Genomic DNA, 19,028 nt, shown 5'->3' with positions numbered 1-19,028 from the left:
CAGCACCGCCATTTCCTGGGCAGGAGGAGGAAGTGCTTCTGGTTACTTGGGTAGCAAAGGGAGGAGCCGGGTTTGGGGCTTGTAAGCAGAGTGGAGTGTTATGGGCCACAACTTGAAACAAGACACTAAGTGGAATTGAGACAATGGTTAAATCTAGTTTAGTATTGATTTAACCCTACAACAAATAATGGTTTCCTAGCGATATGATGATTGGTCTGTACTCGCGTGGGGCATATAAGCAAGAAGCTCCCAGGGCCAGGACAAGTGCACTAGAAGCTCTCAGAGGCCGAGACAGATTCAGTCCAACGGCCGCCCTTGCTGTGGCCGGAGGCAGAAGCACAAACCTTTGGAGTCGGGGAGATTCAGAGGGCAGAGCTCAAGCACTCGGAACCAAGGAGAGAGATGGGCTTCCAGAAAAACAGGCCGAGCCCCAAGTGAAGGAGACAAGACTTTGAAGGAGATAATAAAGGATTTAAACTTTAACCCCTGGCTGCATTTGTGATGACAACTGAAAGGAAGGCTGCTCCCAGAGACCCCAAGGAAACTGAAACAGAGAACTTTACGGTTAAGCACTCACCCAGCCGGCGGGGGTGGCAGAATGGGGAAGCGGGGGCAAGTCCCAAGGATCAGCATGCTGGCGGGCAAATCCCTGCCCCTCTCTGGGTCTGTTTGCTTCTATAAAATAGGGCTTGAACTAGGTGAACTCCTAGGTCCCGTTGGCCTCCATCAATCAGTCAATTCCAAGTCAGGCTGCGAGGGTGTTGGGTCAGGTCAGGATCCAGGGGTATCCTAACGAACTGGGGGTTTGCCTGACAGCCTTTGCCTTTTTAAGTGCCCGTAGTGGCAACGTGCAAATGAAATGAGGTTTCACGTCCAATTGTGAGAAGGCCCGTGGGTTCCTTTTTCCCAAATGGGAGTGCTAAGGTCCCAAGTGCTAAAGCCACAGTGGAGAAAAGCAAGGCAGTAACCCCCTGAAGGTCCAGCCCCTCTAGGGGAGATGTGTGGATTTGGGGTTTTCCTGTGAGAGGCCGGTTTACCGAAGGGACGGGACTTGGTGCAAGTCTCCCAGCCTGGGAAGACCTCGGGAATCTAAAGAAAGGAAGAGGAAGAGGAGGTAGACCTGGTAGCCTGCAGCGAGAGAACAACTGGGGGATGGAGCAGTAGCTCCAAGTGCTGGTCAGAAGATCCCTCCCCTCCCCCCAGCTGTCCTGTCTCTCGTCCCCGTCTGTCTGCCTCCAGCCTTGCCCCAGAATCCAATGAAATGAAACTTTTTGGAAAGCCCCGGGTTCTCAGGGACCAGCCAGAGCAAGTCCTGGTGAGGAAGAGAGGCCGAAATTCTCGGGGTGCCCCGCTGCCAGGGCCCCCGGGCTTCGTGCAGAGAAAGGGCCATAAGGAAAGGGCAGCAGCCCCCACAACAGAAAATAAATATTTATTGTAAAATAGTGTGTTTGTCCCAAGACACAGCGTAAGAAAAGACCGCTCCGAGCTGCTGAGTGTTGCTGCCTGGTCCCTTCGGAAGGGAATGAATGGAATGAGAGCTTGGTTTGGAGTTAGTGGAAGAAAACATCCTTGTGAAAGGCAGGCCCTGGGGCTTCTGGGGGGACGGATCACACACATATATAGACACACACATATAGACACACACAAAGGGCACGTGGGGCCTAACGCAAGCCAGGAGCCTAGGAGACGCAGACGACTCGGACCCAGCGCTCTGGGAGTGCCGAGCAAGGACGGGGTTCGAGGGCCTGGGAGAGGGCCGTGTGCCCTTCGCCATCCGGGAGGAGACGCCGCCAGCCTCCCTGAGAGCCCGCGCCTCTGGGGCGCCAGGGGGCCTGTCGCCGGCCTCAACAGGCCTCGTCCTTCAATATGCGTCCATGCTAGGGGCAGGAAGGGAGCAGGTTAGAGACCAGAAGGTAGCAGCTGGCCTCCCCATTTGCCCGCCCCCCTCCCCCTCCCCAGACCCTCCCAGAGGGAGGCAGAAGTACCTGTTGAAGGTGGCGAGGGTGAACACCTCCAGCACCAGCTCCAAGCCGCAGAAAATGAGCAGGATGGCACTCATCACGGCTTCGAGGCGCAGGACATAGGTCTGCACCAAGAAGTAATAGAAAGCCATCATGGCGGATGGAAAGGTCATGGCCAAGCTGATCCCAAGGGGCATCATCCTTTGACAGAGGTTCCCTTTTGTAGCTGTCAAGACATGTCCAAGAAAGGCCCTATGGCGTCCCCTCCAGGAGCTACCAGGCCACCAGGGGATGCCCGACCACCCAGCTGCCGATTCCAGTGTCATCCAGACTTGGGGTCCCGAGTCAGGAGGCTTGGCTCCTCCCTCCTCCCCAAAAGGAGCACTTGGGACAATCACAGCTACCCCCAAGTGCCTGTGAAGGGTTTTGGAAAGGAGCCCATTGCTGGGGGGCTGGGGTGGGGGGAGAGGAGAGGAGGCTCCTCATTGGGCGAGTCCTCCATGGTGGCTCCTCCCCAAGCTCCCCGGGGGCCATGGCGCAGCTTCAGGCCCGGGACAGTGTCCGGTGGGGCAGGAGCAGTGCAGGCCACTCACCAAAAAAGAGCCTGATGATTTCGATGCCCAGGTAAAGGAAGAGCATGACCACATCGAGGACCAGGTTGGCTGTGGGGTACGGCAACAGGAGCCCTGGCGCCAGCCGGAGAAGAGGCAGAAAATGACCAGCGTGTGCAGGGCAGGGGGAGAGACTCACCCAAGGTGGCACGGGGCCCACCTGGGAAAGCACCTCCATCTGTTTACGGGCAGGGCCCTGGGGGCGGGGCCAATCTGGGGGTGGATCCAGGAGGCGTGTCCAAGCGAAGCAAGGAGAGGAGGGGGCGTGGGGGGGCAAAGCTAACAGCAGGGGCGGGGCAATGCTGGGGGTGGGGCTGAGGTATAGACAGGCAAAGCTAGGAGACAGGGAGGGGCAAAGCTAACAGAGGGGTGGGGCTATGCCGGGGGTGGGGCTGAGGTATAGACAGGCAAAGCTAGGAGATGGGGAGGGGCAAAGCTAACAGAGGGGTGGGGCTATGCCGGGGGTGGGGCTGAGAGGCGTGGACTTGCCTAAGTTAGGAGCCGTGGAGGGGCAAAGTTAAGAACATAAGGGGTGGAGCCAGGAGGGGGCGTGGACCACAAAGTTAACAGCAGGGGTGGGGCAATGCTGGGGATGGGGCTGAGAGGCGTGGACAGGCAAAGCTAGGAGAGGAGGGGCAAAGCTAACAGAGGGGCGGGGCTATGCTGGGGGTGGGGCTGAGGTATGGACAGGCAAAGCTAGGAGACGTGGAGGGGCAAAGCTAACAGAGGGGCGGGGCTATGCTGGGGGTGGGGCTGAGGTATGGACAGGCAAAGGTAGGAGACGTGGAGGGGCAAAGCTAACAGAGGGGCGGGGCTATGCTGGGGGTGGGGCTGAGGTATGGACAGGCAAAGCTAGGAGACGGGGAGGGGCAAAGCTAACAGGGGGCGGGGCTATGCTGGGGGTGGGGCTGAGAGGCGTGGACTTGCCTAAGCTAGAAGACATGGAGGGGCAATGTTAGGAGCAGGAGGCGTGGGGCCAGGAGGGGTGTCTATGGGCAAAGCTAGGAAAGAGTGGGACCAGGAGGCGGGGACTGGCGAGGCTAAGAAGGGGCGGGGGCCGAGAGGGACAGGACAAGTAAAGCTAATGGAAAGGTGGAGCTATGCTGGGGCGGGGCCAGAGGCGTGGAGCGGCAAAGTTAAGAGTAAGAGGGCGGGGCCAGGAGGAGGGAAGGGGCTTCACCTCGGGGAGAGGGTCGCTCGAGCTCACCTTTGTACATAAACACAAAAAGCTCCAACAGGAAGTAGGTGGCGCTGTACCAACCATTGAGAAAGATCAGGACCTCCAGGGAGATGGACGACAGCCGGCGGCCTGGAGGGGGAGACCCGAGGGCGATGGGCCGCGAGGCCGCGTGCTTCCCCTACCTCCCTCGCCATCCGACCTCTGCCCGCCCGGCCCGCCCGCGTTTACGAGCGTGGCCAGCGCGCTCCTCCCCTTGGACCTATAGGGAAACCGAGGGCTGGGCGGGGGTCCCCGAACGCGGAGACTCACACACCTCGGGCAGCTCACCTCGCGGTGCCATCGCCAGTCAGTCCCCATGGAAACTGCTGCCGCGGCGCCCGCCGGAAGGGCTGCTCTAGCTGGCAGCCTCTTAACTCGATGGACGCAGTCTCGGAGCATGCGCGGAGGCCAGCTGCTCTGAGCGAGGGCGGGGCCTCCGCCTGGGGAAAGGCGGGGCGGAGGCGGAGACAGGCTGGGGCGACCTCAGGGGGCTCAGGACTCCTCCTGTGCAGCCCCTCCCCAGACCTCAGCTCTCCTGAGCTGATCATGCCCCTCCCTGCTCCCCAGCACACGTGGGGACACTGAGGCAGGCCGTGAAGAGCCCCCGCTCCTCCTCCCTCTTTCGAACCCAGCAGTTCACAGCTGCCTGATCTCTTCTCCCAAGGGCCTGGAGTCTGCTCTGAGCTGCAGGACCGAGCCCAAAGCCGCCTTCCTCAATGGCAGTCCAGAGCCCTCCCCTCCCCCAGTGAGTAGATGGGCTTCCTTCCGAGAGGAGGAGGAGATGGCATTTGGGCTTCGATGGGGGAGCTCGTGACCTCTGGCCCTGTGTGCCTCAATGTCCTCGTGTGTATGGTCCCTTTCACCTCTAACAGGAGCCCCAGCCCCCACTTAGCAGCAGCATCTCGGAGGTAAGGATGGATGGCATCCCCCACCCCAACCCCGCAGGCCCCCTCCCCCTCTGCAGCCCCTCCTCCCCAGCAGGTGATGTCAGATGCACACACAGGCCCCCCCAAAAGAGCTAAGTGTCGGGCCTCTCCATTCCCCAGAGTGACTTGGACAGACGGTGTAATGTTCCTCTCTAAAATATGTTCTCTGGGAGCGGTATCTTGGGGGCTTCTGGGAGCAGCCTTAGTTTCAGTTACTCTTGGGCAGCCAAAATCCTCTATTGTCTCTTTCCGAGTCTTGTCTTTTCCTGGGGCCCTGTTAGCTTTTTGAGGCCTCTCTCTCCCTGGATCCGGGAGCTTAAGCTGCCTTCTCTGGCTTGTGAATCTCCTCGGCTGAATCCTGGCTGGCTCCGAGAGCTTCTAGGGGGCTTGTCCTTTAGTGGGCTTGTCAGCTCCTCCTTATACCTGCTCTCTTCAAGGTGTGAAGCGTGTGGAATTGTAGTAGTACTAAGTACATGTAAATTAGAGAATCGTTCTCTCATCAATTCCACTGACTTGGCACCTTGTAAGAATCCTCATAAGATGGTGCCCCCCGTGCCCACTTTGTATGAGCAAAGCAAGGTAATTTTGCAAAGGACTTTCTGAAAAGCATCGCCCCCATTTTAGAGATGGAAGAAACCGAGGCTCTGAGACGCCGTCCACAGCCACACAAGGAACAGACGCTGGGGGCCGACCCTGTGCTTCAGGCCCTGCCTGGGCTCCCCGGGGGCCGGGGCCGACCACAGTGTGGCTCTTCGCTAGCGCCCAAGATGGCGGGGCAAAGGTCCCTGAGCCCCAAATCCCCGTTTTCACTTAGGTAGTCAAAGAGTTGAGGCCGGCCCTGCAGGGAAGTCGCGGAGGCCAGAACCGAAGGAAATGAGGCCCCGGCACCAGCACAAACAGATAAAAGAACCTTGGAAATTTACAGCAAAAGGATACATTTATTTCCTACTTTTAAAAAACCGTACAAAAGGATTCTGGGGCAGAAAAGCGCCAAGTGCCAAGTGTCTGGGGGAGCTGGCGCCGGAGTGCCAGCGTTACTCTTGAACCCCGGGCCCCACCGGGGAGGGCAGATGTTGCCCCAGCGCTCCATAAAATTGCTTTAATAAAAGCTGTCATTGCAGAAAGGAAGCTGTGGGGAAGAGGGACTGGGGGGGCTGGGGAGAGTGAGCTCGCCTCTGAACTCAGAGCCCCCCCAGGATCCTCGCGGTGGGGCAGGTGCGGCTCCCGGCTGCCGGGTCAGTTTCGGACTTGGGTGAACTCCTTGCGCAGCCACAGAGAATCCTGGTAGAACCGAGGATCCCCCAGGTGAATGGCTGTCCTCTTGTAGAAGTAGCAATACAGAACGGCAGCTGGGGGAGGAGGAGAAAGGGGCTTGAGGGGTCCTCCCCCTCCAGCCGCCCCTTTGGGGAGATGACACTGGCCCCCCGGCACCCCGAGGCTGAGGAACGGCACTGCGCGGGGGGAGGGAGGGGGCCGAGCCACTGGCCAGAACACTCCTGCTGGGTGGGATACTCCTTGGGGAAAGGGAGAGGCCCGAGGTGAATGTGGTCCTTACCCAGCCTTTGGAACACAAACAGGGTCTGAAGGCCATCCGTCCAGATAAACGGCTTGGAGCTTTTCCAGCGCAGGTTCTAAAGGAGGGAAAGGCGGCCATCAGAGGCGTCCTGCCCCCGGGCCTGGCTCCATCTGCAGCCCCGGCCTGAATGGGCCAATCGGGCCCAGCTCTTCTCTGCCCTATCCACAAGCCCCCATCCTCTCTTGGACTGCTCCGTGCTGGCCACGCTGATGGCCCCCTGCGCCCGGGGCTCACCAAGCTGAGGCCTCCCACTGCAGGGCCCGGCCGTTCAGAGCCCCCACCTCCCCGAGCCCACAGATTGCTCCCGGGGACACTTTCCCAGGAAAACTCAGTCCTTCCCCATGCAATGCTTTGTCAAACACTTCAGCGCTTCTCACTCACTGGGAGGAGAGGCCCGGAGCCGAGCCCCCTTTCCTGGACCGCGGGGCCGGCCGGCTCCCCCCTAACCTCTGCTCCTAGAGGCCAAGGGCTCGAGTGTACTCAGAATGAAACCGCTCGGCTCAGCAGCTTTGGCAAGGAAAAGCAGAACCTATTTTGGCTTCAGCCTGAAGATCCCAGAAAATCCTCTTATGTCCCCGGCCGGTGGCAGCTCTGCCAGCTTAGTGCCATCTCATCGGCCCTAGCCGGCCTCCCGCTTGTGAGCCCTGCTCCTCTGCTGCTGAGAAAGGGGGCTGGGAGGATCCACGGTGATGGAATCGATCCCAGAGGGCCCAAGGCGGGGAGGGACCGGGAATCCCAGCCCTGCCCCAGGTCTTTTCCTCCTCCTCAATAATTCAGAGGAAGGGAATCCTGGGGAAGGGGGCGGACTTTACATTGGCTGTCAGGGTCGAGACTCCCAGAAAGGTCAGTGTGCCAGTCAGCGGGCACCTCCCAGATGTCACGTTCCCCCCACATCTGTTCTCAGGAGGCCGACCCCATGGGCAGGGGCTTCGGCACACCCAGGGTTTGCCCGCTGCAGCAGCAGCTTTGAACAGAGCAAGGAGAGCTGGACCTGGAGTAAAGGGCACCGAGTTCCAGTCCTCTCAGGATCCAGGTCCCCTCGCTTCTCTGAGACGGGGGAAGTCTCTGCTCCCAGTGGAGGGCGGGCTCCTGCTGGCAAGTTCTCATCTTGGGGCACGCAGCCAGCCAGCAGGCCTCGGAGGGGGCCCGGTCTCCACCTCTCGTCCCACCGTCTCACGGGCTGCCCCCTCCCTGCCGCCTCCTCTGCCCTCTGAGGCACGCCCAAATGAACGTGCCATGAGGACTCCCAGGGTGAGCTCCCCTCACGACTCATGCCTTGTGGGCACTGTCCATGCAGCGGGCCGAGGCTATGTGAGTGGCCGGGCTGTTCTTTTCCCCTTTCTAAATTTCTGTTGAAAGGGAGAGAGCAACGGCTGGTGATTTCACTGGAAATAGAGATGATGTAAAAACAAAAGATTATCATTAAATATGAAACTCTTTTTAAAAATGGGATGAGCCCTTGTTTCTGGGAGATAAGTGATGTTCTTAAGAAAGCTTTGCTATTTTCTGCACCATCACATACATACATACACATGGACACACATACATGTCTGTCTGTCTGTCTCTCTCTCTATATATATATCCACATGTTTATGTACACAGTAATAGATTGTCCATATGACCGTCTGCCACAACAGGTAGTTTTCGTCCACTTATTTTTCCCCGTATGGATGATTGCAGCAAAATCTTCTGAATGATTATGGATTTCTTCTAGGAGGCCCTGCCATGTTCTGGGGCTCCATGTGACCAGTACGGTGTTATCGGGAGGACTTCTCTCTAAGAAATCCCTCTTCACTGGGGATTCTGCGTTCAGTTTCTTCTATGACAGCGGCAAATATCTCCTGCTTGTTGTCCTTTTATTTTCCCTCTTGATTGCTCAAGGAATTTTTTTTCTTCTTTTGAGGGGGAATGGGAGAAAGGCAAATGACTTAGCCAGGGTCACAAGCTCCTAAGTGTCTGAGGTCGGATTTGAACTCAGGTCTTGCTGAGCTGCCCCAGAGAACTTCTCTTAATCTCTCACTATGCTTTCTTTAAACTAATTTTACCCTTACGGCTTCTCTTTCGTGAGTATGAAACATGAGCTTTCGTGGAAATTTTCGCAATTCCTTTTAGTTTCTGTAATACTTCTTTCTCTTCTTGGGCCCTTTTTTCTAACTCTCTGATTAAATCATTATCCACACTCTCCTCATAAAGCCTGAGTTCCCAGCTTGCTTTTCTCCTCCACACTCCATTATCATCTCCAAACAAATGACTGCGAATCTTTAAATTCATCCAGGATTCCCGTCTCGTGTTATTAATTGCCCTGGATGTCCTATACACATCTCAAACCCAGCTGGAAGGAGTGGAGAAGCATTTATTAAGTGCTTACTGTATGCAAGGTACTGTGCTGACGTGTTCAGAATTAAAGCTATTATTCCATTGCCTCTATTCCAAATGGCTGCCAAGTCACTGCATCCTCCTCCAAACTTCATGCAGCTTCCTGAGTTTCCAAGCGCAGGATACTCCCTGAAGTGGAGGGGGCTTTGCCCCTTCTCCTTCTCCTCGAGCTCCCCAGTGCCCGGCTCTCCACGGACACAGCTTCTAACCTAACGCGAGGCCCCACATCTCTTACTTGGCCTTTTGGAAGAGACCCAGGGGGTCTCCTTACTTCTTTTCTGCCCCATAATCAATCCTCCAAATAGCTGCCAAACCGCTATTCCTGAAATGCTGATCCGATCAAAGGTAGCCACTACCTTAGGATAAATACAAAAGCCTGGCTCTGGGATTCTGTGGGTACCGTACCACAGGGTTCCACCTTCATTTTCCTGCCTTATTTCTCATCCCCCTCGCTGTTCTCTGACTCGTGGCCCTCCACCTCTCCTGCGTTTGCACAAGATGTCCTTACATCTGTTCCCTCCTGACTCTACCTTCTCCCTTCCTGCACAATGCACCGTGGGAATTGTTCCCTCCTCTCCGAGGTCTTTCCTGACATCGCTGGCCATTCGCGTCATTTCCCTCGAGAACCTACTTGGGATTTCCTCCTGTTGACATGCTGTGTCTCCCCAGGACAACATAACCTCCTCACAGGAAGAGGGGGGGACACGCGGTTTTTTACCTCGCATTCTCCGTCCCTAGCACAGCGTCTCACCCACGTCACACCTTAGTTACAATGACCTCAAAAGTCACCGAGGATGCTTCCATTTTTACTGCCACCACTTCCTTAACGTGGGAGGACAAAGTCAGAAAATGGCCCCTCTCCTTCCAGGTCACCCTGGGAAAAGGAGGCTACACCTTTGGACCTGCAGGAAACCGCGGGCATCCGCTGGTTGGAGAGTGTCAGCCAAAGGGCTGGCGGCGGGGAAACTTGGTCTGGCGACTTGCCTGCGGACGACGCCTGTGAAGGATGATCCGGAAAACGAATGGCGTTTTCTAGGCTAGATTTTCTAACCATACAGGAGGGGGCGCAAGCAGGGAGGGACTCGCTTTGGCTTGTGCGGGCCCCCTGCCCGGCACCCAGCACCCGGCGCTGCGTGAGGCCTGAGGCACGGGGTGTCCTCCTGACCCTGCAGGAAAGCCTGCTCCAAGTCACAAATAGGAAGACACGAAGAGCATCCACCATTTCACCTCACGCCTGGTAAATCAGCCGAGGTGACCAAAAAAGCCATTAAGGGCAACAGAGAGACCCACTCAGCAACACTCTGGGGTGAAATTGGGCATCGGTCCAGCCATCGGAAACGAGGAATTATACTAAGGAGTGACTATTCTACCTTTTAAGCCAGAAATTTTGCTGCTGGAAGAAACTCCCATCTCCAGGGAGACCAAGGACCAATAGAAAGATCTCATATAAATATTTACAAGTGCTCCCTGTAATAGCCAAGAACTGGAAACGGGAAACATCTCTCCGTGGAGGAACGGCTCCAAACTACGGCTCATGCAGGTAAATGAAAATCATTACCGTGGTCTGTGAAATAATGGCTTCAGAACAGGCAAGAAAACGTAAACTGATGCAAAGTGAAGAAAGCAGAACTAGGGGGAAAATGATGACAGCAGAGGCAGCGGAGGGGGCCGGGCCGAGGGAGCACCACACCGAGATGATGGGGCGGAGGCAGCCCCTGGGCGGGCTCCTGCCTCCCTCCTGCAGGGGAGAACGCGGGCAGGGCCCCGGCCTGGCTGCCCGAGCCCGTCTCCCACCCGCCCCCCTGCTTACCAGGACCCAGACGTGGAGGGGAATGCTGAGCGCCAGGTAGATGGCCGTTAGGATGATGGTCCCTTTGAACTTTCGGAAGAGGAGGCTAATCAACCCAGCCTGGAACACGAAGGTGTTGAAGAACATGAGGAAGATGATGATGATGTTGAAGAGGATACAGATGTCTTGGATGCTGCAGAGGCACAAGCAAAAGATGAGCAAGGATCTGTCAGGAGAGCGGCCGATGGGAGGCTGCCCGCCAACTCCAGCCTAGCAGGGCCCTCCCGGAGTCAGGGCTGCTCCCACGGCCCAGGACGGGACTCCCGGCGGCACCAGCCTCAGTAAGGGCCCCCTCCGCGGCCCAGGACAGGACTCCCGGCGGCACCAGCCTCAGTAAGGGGCCCCCTCCGCGGCCCAGGACGGGGGGCGGCACCAGCCTCAGTAAGGGGCCCCCTCCGCGGCCCAGGACGGGACTGACAGTGGCACCAGCCTCAGTAAGGGCCCCCTCCGCGGCCCAGGACGGGACTCCCTGCGGCACCAGCCTCAGTAAGGGCCCCCTCCGCAGCCCAGGACGGGACTGACAGTGGCACCAGCCTCAGTAAGGGGCCCCTCCCGCGGCCCAGGACGGGACTCCCGGTGGCACCAGCCTCAGTAAGGGCCCCCTCCGCGGCCCAGGACGGGACTGACAGTGGCACCAGCCTCAGTAAGGGCCCCCTCCCGCGGCCCAGGACGGGACTCCCGGTGGCACCAGCCTCAGTAAGGGCCCCCTCCCGCGGCCCAGGACGGGACTCCCGGCGGCACCAGCCTCAGTAAGGGGCTCCCTCCGCGGCCCAGGACGGGACTCCCGGCGGCACCAGCCTCAGTAAGGGGTCCCCTCTGTGGCCCAGGACGGGACAGTAAGGGGCTCCCTCCGCGGCCCAGGACGGGACTCCCGGCGGCACCAGCCTCAGTAAGGGGGCTCCCTCCGGGGCCCAGGACGGGACTCCCGGCGGCACCAGCCTCAGTAAGGGGGCTCCCTCCGGGGCCCAGGACAGGACTCCCGGCGGCACCAGCCTCAGTAAAGGGCCCCTCTGCGGCTCAGCACGGGACTGACAGTGGCACCAGCCTCAGTAAGGGCCCCCTCCCGCGGCCCAGGACGGGACTCCCGGCGGCACCAGCTTCAGTAAGGGGCCCCCTCTGCGGCCCAGGACGGGACTCCCGGCGGCACCAGCCTCAGTAAGGGCCCCCTCCGCAGCCCAGGACGGGACAGTAAGGGCCCCCTCCCGCGGCCCAGGACGGGACTCCCGGCGGCACCAGCCTCAGTAAGGGCCCCCTCCGCGGCCCAGGACGGGACTCCCAGCAGCACCAGCGGTACCACAGCGGGAGGAGGGGGAGGGGGGGTTACGAAGGCACGCTCCACCCCCTCCCACTAAGTCGGCCGGGCGCAGGGCGGGACTCACATGAAGAGCACCAGCTGCATCACGGGGGTGGCGCGCAGCAGCTCCGAGAAGGCGTTCACCAGCAGGTCGTAGAGCAGCAGCACCAGCTGCAGGGACAGCACCAGGCTGTAGTTGCTGGTCTGCAGCATCTTGGGGGGGCATCCCCCACGGGGACGCGTCAAGCCTCGGGACCCCCGCGAGTGCTTCTGCCAGTCTGCGACCAAGCGCCTGCGGGGCGAGAGGGGGAGGGGGAGTCCGTCAGCCAGTCTGGGGACGGCGGGCGCCCCGACACTCAGCCCAGCTGACACAACCCACGGAAGGTCTGGGGATGAGCACGCCGGCCCGTCTGGGACTTGTGACGCGAGCCTCCGTTTGACAGACTCACATGAAGAGCGCTACGGAAAGGGATGTGCAACCATAGTGCAGAAAGGGAAACTGAGGCTCGAGGGGACAGCGTCCGGCCCAAGGTCACCCTGCCGGGCCGTGGACGTCAACAGCTATCCGAGGCGGCTGACCTGTCCCAACAAACCTCGGCTGCCCCAGAGTCAGTCCTCCCCTCGCCGCTCCCCGCTGCCCACTCCCCGCGCTGCCGAGCCGCAATTCTGGCCCTCACCCGGTGCCGCCATCCTAGGTTGTCATAGAAACTCCAAAGTACCCGCCTCCCGCTTTCCGGAGGGCGCGTTAAATCCCGGAAGTGCGTGTGGACGCAGGCTCCGGAGCCGCTCTAGCCATCAATCCCCCCCCCCCCCCAGGGCCTCTCGATGGGCCAACCGGCGGCCATGTTCGTTACCCCTCAAACAAAAGCGCTCATCAATCAGTCCCATTTTCTTTCCCTCTCATTTTGCTAAAATTTTGCCCCTCCCGGCCGCTGCATTTCCGCCCGCCACCTAGTTCTTGTCCCGTGCAGGGTGCAGTGGAAAGATACTAAGAGTGGGAAGGGAGCTCAAGCGGGAGCGTAGGACACCATTTCCCAGGCTGCCTCATTCGAAGAACGTTGTTATAGGAAGGAATAATAACAGGCAGTCAGGCTGATAAGAGGTAGGCAGGAGGAACTCCAGGACTCCATTTCCCAGACTGTCTCGCGCGGGACCGGAAGTTATCTGTAGGGATATTAAGAGGTTGGACTCCATTCTCCAGGCTGCCTCGCGCGCGACCGGAAGTTCTCTCAGGGAAGTGGCCGTCTGGATGAGGGGGAAACAGAAGACTCCATCACCCTAACTAATCCGCGCGAAGCCGGAAGTTCTGGTAAACTATAAAAAGGGAGAGGCGGGGCATCTTGGCGGCTCTTTGGAGGCGGTCTCGGGTAAGTGATTGAGGGGCTGGGACTCCATTTCCCAGAAGCCCCTGGGACGGCCTCTAGCTGTCACGTGCTGTGGGTAGTGGGTTGGGGAGGGGGCTGCCCTGCTTGGGGCTCTCGTGGGCCCGGGGCCATCGACCTAATCAGGTGACAGGAGTTAGGAGCAGTAGGAATCTTAGAGGCCCGAGAGCCTCTAGGTGGGGAAACAGGAAAGCTGGGAGAGACCGCTCAGCCTATCTCCCTTCAGCAACCAAATAGATCCATTCAGCAGATAAAAAAATTCGAGGCCAAAAGGTTGAATGAAGTGAATGAAGTGATTAGTCCGGACACGTGGGTGGCCAGGCCGGGATCGAGCTGGGCCTGGGCGTGGTTAATGCTCTTACTTTGGAAGGAGGTGGAATTCAAGGAAATGCCCCATCACGTGGGGTGCGGGGCGGGGGGGACCTCCTTCTTCGGCCCCCCCCCCCCCCCCCCGTCTAGGGGGCTCATCTCCCCACCCAGAGCAGTGTGCGCTCCTTGCCCGCTCCCCCAAGGTCTCCTGGCCCGGAGTTGGGGCAGCCCCGAGACTTGGACACTTTCTTCTCCCCTTGGGGGGAGGTGGGGGTAAGCCTGTCTGCTTTGTGGGCAGTGTCATTCCATGTGGGACCGCCAGGGGGCACAAAACGCTGTGAGCTGTGTGCCTCAGTTTCCTCATCCATCAAACGGACTCGAGAAGGGAACGTCCAATTCTGCAAGGAAACCCCCGCTGAACATCCTCAAGGGCTCCGCTACCTGCGGTGGGGGTGCCGGAGCTCCGTTAGAACACCCACCCTAGGACCCCTCCCTCCCTCTTCCTCTCTGTCCAGCCCCGGCCCACGCCTGCTGGTGGCACTTGTGCCGCCTCTTCCCCTTCTCTCTGACACAGTCGCCCCCTACTGCAGCCCTGAGTAGGGGCGGGGGGAGGGTCTGCCTGCCTCAGCCGCTCCCACCCCAGTCCATCCTCCCCCCACCCAAGGGCTTCTCTAAAGTACCACCCTGACCGCTAGCGGAGAAGCTTCAGTGGCTCCTGTCCCCCAGGAACCAACCACAGCTCTGCTTGGCCTTCAGAGCCCTTCTTCCGGCCTTTCCCGTCCTTGCCGCGGGCTCTCTGATCCCCGCCTCTGCCCCCCAGAGTCCCCGCTCCCACACAGCCTTTCGCGGCCATTTCCTAGATCACTCGTCCCCGTCGGTTTCCCGTGTCTCCGCATTAGAGCGTGAGCTCTCTGAGGGCAGGAGCGCGCTTTCGCCGCTTTTTGGATCCCCCCGCCTGGTGCAGTGCCCGCCGTGTGCCGGCCGCTTAATGTCCCGGCCGAGAGCCTCCGCCTTGCCCGGTTAGAAGGAGCCCCTGCCGCCGCCCGCCCCCGCCCCCCTCGGCTTGGAGAGCCAGCGCTCCGGGAAGGTTTTCTTCCTCCGCGATCCTCTCTCTGCCGCCTCGCGCTCCCTTCTTGCCCCACTTGGGGGCCACAGGCCGGCTCCCCCAGCTGCCCCCCATCGCGCTTTCCCCCACGGACTCTCCCAGAATCCCTCTGTCCTTCCCCAAAGCGGGCGGTGGGATGGGCCGGGCCTCTCCCCGCGGGCGCTGGGAGCCGCCTCTACTTAGCTACCAGCCAAGGAATGGGGGGCGGGGGCGCCCGGTGCTGCTTTGGCCGCGGCCTGCTCTCTGAGCCGCCGCCTCTTGCCCCCCCATGCCCCAGGATCCCGTCAGCGCCGAGGAGAAGCTCGCGGCCTGGCCGGCTCGGCCTCCGGGCTCTGGCCGTCTGGCTTTTTAAGAAAAGGGGAACGGGCGGCCCTTGTTTCCTGCTCTGGCAGCCACCCAGGCCCAGCTTCCGCCGCAGGGCGAGGGCCTTGTGAACTCCGCGGTGCACCCTGTCCCGAGTCAGGATCGGGCCGTGCTCTCCCGCTTCCTCCTGGGGTCGGGGTCCCCGCCCGGGTGTCCACCGCAGGGGAGGCGAGCGGGGAGCCCCTGGCGGGGCGCTGGGCGGTGGGGGCCGCGGCCCTTCCCGGGAGCCGAGGTTGTTGCTCCCGGACAGGCGGCAGGAGGATGCCCGGCTCCTGGTGTCAGGCTCCGCGCTGGGCCCGAGGCTGCGGCGCCCAAGGGAGACGGTCCCTGCCCTCAGAGAGCCCGGGCTGGGGGGGCCCGGCTGAGCAGCCCCCAGGGCCTTGTGGAGCCCTCGGGGAGGCCCCGCTTCTGGCAGCCTTGGGAGGGCAGGGCAGGCGGGAGCCGGGGGGCGACGTGCAGACGCCAGCCCGGGACATCTCGTAGGTGAGGGGACTCACAGGGGCCGCCGTGGCCTCCCCCCGGGCAGGGAGGCTCGGGGTGTTTCCGGTCACATCCAGAGGCCCCCGTGGGGGGCAGAGCAGATGGCAGAGGTTGCGTAGCCTCGGTTTCCGTAGCTGGGACTGCTGGGGCGGGGAGTGACCCCTCGTGTGCCTTAGCCCATGGGATGGTCCAGCCGAGGGGCCACAAGCCCCCGAGCCTGATGGGAAAACGGCCTTGCTGCCAGAATCCGGGGCGTGATCTTGTGCCAGGCTCTTGGGGGCCCTTGGCTGACCTCTGGAGCCCACCCTGGACTCGCTGGCTCAGTGCCCGCTCCTCGGCTCCCCTGCCCCAGCTGCGGGTTTGTGGGAGCTGGCGGGGCCCCAAGGGAGAGGCGGGCGAGCCCCGGGAGCTCCTTCCTGCGAGCTCAGGCCGTGTTCGGAGCAGTCAGGACCTGGAGCCTGCCTGCGAGGGGGGAGCAGAGGAGCCGAGGCCTCCAGAGGCCCCCGTTGCCTCCCCATCGACCCCCCTGCTTCCGCTTTCCCCGGCCACCCTCCGGTGCTTGGTCAGGCCCTGCCATCTCCCGGGACTCCCTCCTGCCTTTGGGCAAATAGGCAGCCTGGCATTGGGAACTTTGACCGTCCGCCTCCACTTCTCTGGGCACCCCGTGTGCCCTCCCCGCCAGCCTGGCCCACTGGCTGCCTCCTGTGCCCGCATGCCCTCACCCCGCCCACCGGGGCACCAGAGGGCCCACATGTGGCCTCAGACCCTTCCTAGCTGGGCCCCTCACGGGGGCCCCGGGCACCTGCCTCCCAGGCCTGCGAAGATCTGACGAGAGACTCCTGGAAAGCACTTGGCACAGGGCCTGGCACAGCAGGGGCTTTGTCAATGTCCCCAGCGCCCCAGAAAGGACTCGGGGCCTCCCCCGGGTTTGGGTTGGTCTCGCTCTGCCCTTTGGCAGCCTGATCCACTTTGGGCCTGGGACCCTCGGTGGCCAAGGTGCCAGCCTGGCACAGGCCGCGCGGTGCCCGAGGGCACGTCGGCCCCATCCTGGCTGAAGATAAAGGCGGGGCCCTCTGCCCTGCCCCGTGCCCCAGCCCAGCTGGCCTTCCCCCCGAGGTCCCTTCCGAGCAGCCCCGTGGGCAGATCCCAAAATAGGCCCGGTGGGCCGCAGGCCGGCCTCTCTGTTCCTGCGGAGTTCCCCTCGAGGCTGAGAAAGCAGAAGTCGGGGCGGCAGGTGGGCGGCCGAGGGCGGCCTCCGGGGCTGTGACGTGTGCCCCCGGCGCCCCCCCGGCCCTGAACCTCGCGTTCCCTCGCCCGGCAAAGCCTCTGTGCGCTCGGCTGCGGGCACTGCTGGGCACCGGGCGCCTCCTCCCCACCTGACTCACCCACCCACAAGGGGGCCCTGCCGAGGAGGGAGTGACGGCTCTGCCTTCCCCAGGAGCGCGATGGCCAGGGGCCACTTCTATGTCTCCTCCCTGGCCCTGGGCACCCTGGGCTCCCTCTGCCTGCTCTTCGTGATCTACTGGGTGCAGCACTGGCGCGGCGGCCTCGCCTGGGACAACAGCAGCCGCATGTTCAACTGGCACCCGGTCCTGATGGTGGCCGGCATGGTGGTGGTCTATGGGGCGGGTGAGTAGGGACGGGGCCCGGGGAGGGCAAAGCCCGTCTGTGCCGTGGCCGCGGGCCCCTCGGGCTCCCCGGGGGCTCAGGAGCGGGGGGGCGAGGGCAGGGGCCGGGGGGCTCCAAGGGCTCCGTCTCACGGGAAGCCTTGGCCCGGGGCTGGTTCCTGGCAGCCGCCAGCGTCCCCCTCGGCCCCCCCGCCCCGGGCTGGCGCAGGCCCTGAGCCTGGCCGGGCTCCGGCCCCTGGTCTCCCCGCAGCCTCACTGGTGTACCGCCTGCCCCAGTCCTGGGTGGGCCCCAAGCTGCCCTGGAAGGTGCTCCACGCCGCGCTGCACCTGGCGGCCTTCACGCTGGCCGTGCTGGGGCTGGTGGCCGTCTTCCGCTTCCACCAGCACAACCAGATCGCCCACCTCTACTCCCTGCACAGCTGGCTGGGGATCGCGGCCGTGACCCTGTTCGCCGGCCAGGTGGGTGCCCCCGGCTCCCCGAAGCCCCGCCGACCACAGGGCCGGGGCTCTCCGCCGGGGTGGGGGCTCAGGCCTGTGTCAGAGGCGGGACCAGAAGGGAACGGGCACGTTCTGGAGGGGCCTGAGCGCCCGGGGGCGGGGCTGGGCTGCCCCCCGGGAGCGGGAAGATGCTGGGGGGCACCCGGCTGACCCTCCCCTGCCCTCCCGGGCCGGGGTCTCTCCTCAGTGGCTCCTGGGCTTCTCCGTCTTCCTGCTGCCCTGGGCGTCCCAGGGCCTGCGCAGCCTCCTCAAGCCCGCCCACGTCTTCTTCGGGGCCACCATCCTGACCCTGTCCATGGCCTCGGTCCTCTCCGGAATCAACGAGAAGCTCTTCTTCAGCCTGTGAGTCTCCTGCGGGGGCCTTTCTCTCCGGGGGGCAGCGATGTGCCTCCGGCCCCCCCTCCCCGAGCATGGGCACCGGGCTCACCGGCCGCTGTCCTCGGGGGGGTCGAGAAGAGGGGCCGAGCAGAGCGGCCGGCCTTCTCCGGCCAGTCTCCGGGCCCCGGCCTTCCGGGGGGAGGGGCCGCACCGGCGAGAGCCACCCCAGGAAGACCCTGTCGCCCACAGGAAGAACGTGACTGCCCCCTACTCCAGCCTCCCTCCGGAGGCCCGCTTTGCCAACCTCACCGGGATGCTGGTGGCCGCCTTCGTGGTGCTGGTGCTCTACGTGCTCCTGGTCTCGTCCTGGAAGCGGCCTGAGCCGGGCCTCCTGACGGACAGACAGGTGCGAACCTGGGGGGGGAGGGGGGGAGAGGCCGGCTCAGAGGGGGGGCGGGGCCTGGTTCTGCAGGGTCTCCCTCAGCCCGTCCGGGGAAAGTCAGAGAAGGCAGGGGCCCCATTGCCCAGGAAGGTCTTTCAGGCCTTTTCCCTCCAAGCCCGGCCGGGCTGAGTAAGGGCCGGGGCACGTGGGGACGAGGAGGGCATGGCCCTGACCGGACGCCTGGCGTGGCTCTGGGCTGGGCCTCTGCAGCCTGAGCCGGGCCCGTGACCCCGTCCCCTCAACTCTCTCCCCAGCCCCTGCTGCACGAAGCGCAGTGAGCCCCGAGGGCGCCGGGAGCAGCCGCCTTGTCCCTGCTCCCCAGGCCCTGCCCCCTGCTTGTCCCGCTCGCTGACCACGGGGTCCGCTCCCGGACAGCAACGGCCCCCGTCCTCGGGGCCTTGTCGGGCTCCCCGTGAGTCCCTGCTCGTTTGTCTCTGTGCCAACTCCGTCACGCGGAGCCTTGTCCCCATCTGTTACCTCCCGGGCCTGGGCGGCGGCGCCCCTCCCCCCCACCGTCCCGGGCCTGGGCGGCGGCGCCCCCTCCCCCCCAACATCCCGGGCCTGGGCGGCGGCGCCCCCTCCCCCCCAACATCCCGGGCCTGGGCGGCGGCGCCCCTCCCCCCCACCGTCCCGGGCCTGGGCGGCGGCGCCCCCTCCCCCCCAACATCCCGGGCCTGGGCGGCAGCGCCCC

At 62.5% G+C, this 19,028-nt stretch overlaps 3 protein-coding genes across 7 annotated transcripts; 1 reads left to right on the top strand and 2 right to left on the bottom strand.

Annotated features, from left to right (window-relative positions):
• Window positions 1-1,413: 1,413 nt before the first annotated feature.
• On the bottom strand, window positions 1,414-4,184 carry TMEM216 (transmembrane protein 216). The gene is made up of 5 exons (XM_051964213.1): window positions 4,080-4,184; window positions 3,780-3,881; window positions 2,555-2,647; window positions 1,986-2,187; window positions 1,414-1,877 (listed from the first exon to the last, which is right to left on the bottom strand). Exons 1-5 carry the CDS (start codon window positions 4,090-4,092, stop codon window positions 1,862-1,864), a joined length of 426 nt encoding a protein of 141 aa, XP_051820173.1. The 5' UTR covers window positions 4,093-4,184; the 3' UTR covers window positions 1,414-1,861.
• A 1,451-nt stretch (window positions 4,185-5,635) lies between these two features.
• On the bottom strand, window positions 5,636-12,815 carry TMEM138 (transmembrane protein 138). Of its 4 annotated transcripts, none has more exons than XM_051964211.1 (5): window positions 12,667-12,815; window positions 11,898-12,104; window positions 10,480-10,651; window positions 6,273-6,348; window positions 5,636-6,066 (listed from the first exon to the last, which is right to left on the bottom strand). In XM_051964211.1, the coding sequence occupies exons 2-5, from the start codon at window positions 12,023-12,025 to the stop codon at window positions 5,954-5,956; spliced, it is 489 nt and encodes a 162-aa protein (XP_051820171.1). In that variant the 5' UTR covers window positions 12,026-12,104; window positions 12,667-12,815; the 3' UTR covers window positions 5,636-5,953. The 4 variants fall into 4 exon arrangements, with proteins under 4 accessions (XP_051820171.1, XP_051820169.1, XP_051820170.1 ...); XM_051964209.1 differs by lacking the exon at window positions 12,667-12,815 and adding an exon at window positions 12,490-12,602; XM_051964210.1 differs by lacking the exon at window positions 12,667-12,815 and adding an exon at window positions 12,406-12,494.
• Window positions 12,816-12,964: 149 nt separating this feature from the next.
• LOC127539827 (lysosomal membrane ascorbate-dependent ferrireductase CYB561A3) lies at window positions 12,965-18,690 on the top strand. 2 transcript variants are annotated; one of them, XM_051964206.1, is made up of 6 exons: window positions 12,965-13,179; window positions 16,890-17,080; window positions 17,330-17,538; window positions 17,765-17,919; window positions 18,145-18,301; window positions 18,592-18,690. In XM_051964206.1, exons 2-6 carry the CDS (start codon window positions 16,897-16,899, stop codon window positions 18,613-18,615), a joined length of 729 nt encoding a protein of 242 aa, XP_051820166.1. In that variant the 5' UTR covers window positions 12,965-13,179; window positions 16,890-16,896; the 3' UTR covers window positions 18,616-18,690. The 2 variants fall into 2 exon arrangements, with proteins under 2 accessions (XP_051820166.1, XP_051820167.1); XM_051964207.1 differs by lacking the exon at window positions 12,965-13,179 and having other exon boundaries at window positions 16,800-17,080.
• Window positions 18,691-19,028: the final 338 nt, after the last annotated feature.

The sequence above is a fragment of the Antechinus flavipes genome, chromosome 6 (genome assembly GCF_016432865.1).
Source record: "Antechinus flavipes isolate AdamAnt ecotype Samford, QLD, Australia chromosome 6, AdamAnt_v2, whole genome shotgun sequence".
Classification (NCBI taxonomy): domain Eukaryota; kingdom Metazoa; phylum Chordata; class Mammalia; order Dasyuromorphia; family Dasyuridae; genus Antechinus; species Antechinus flavipes.
The sequence above is the reverse complement of the archived record's forward strand: the minus strand, read 5'-3'. Positions and strand labels throughout refer to the sequence as shown.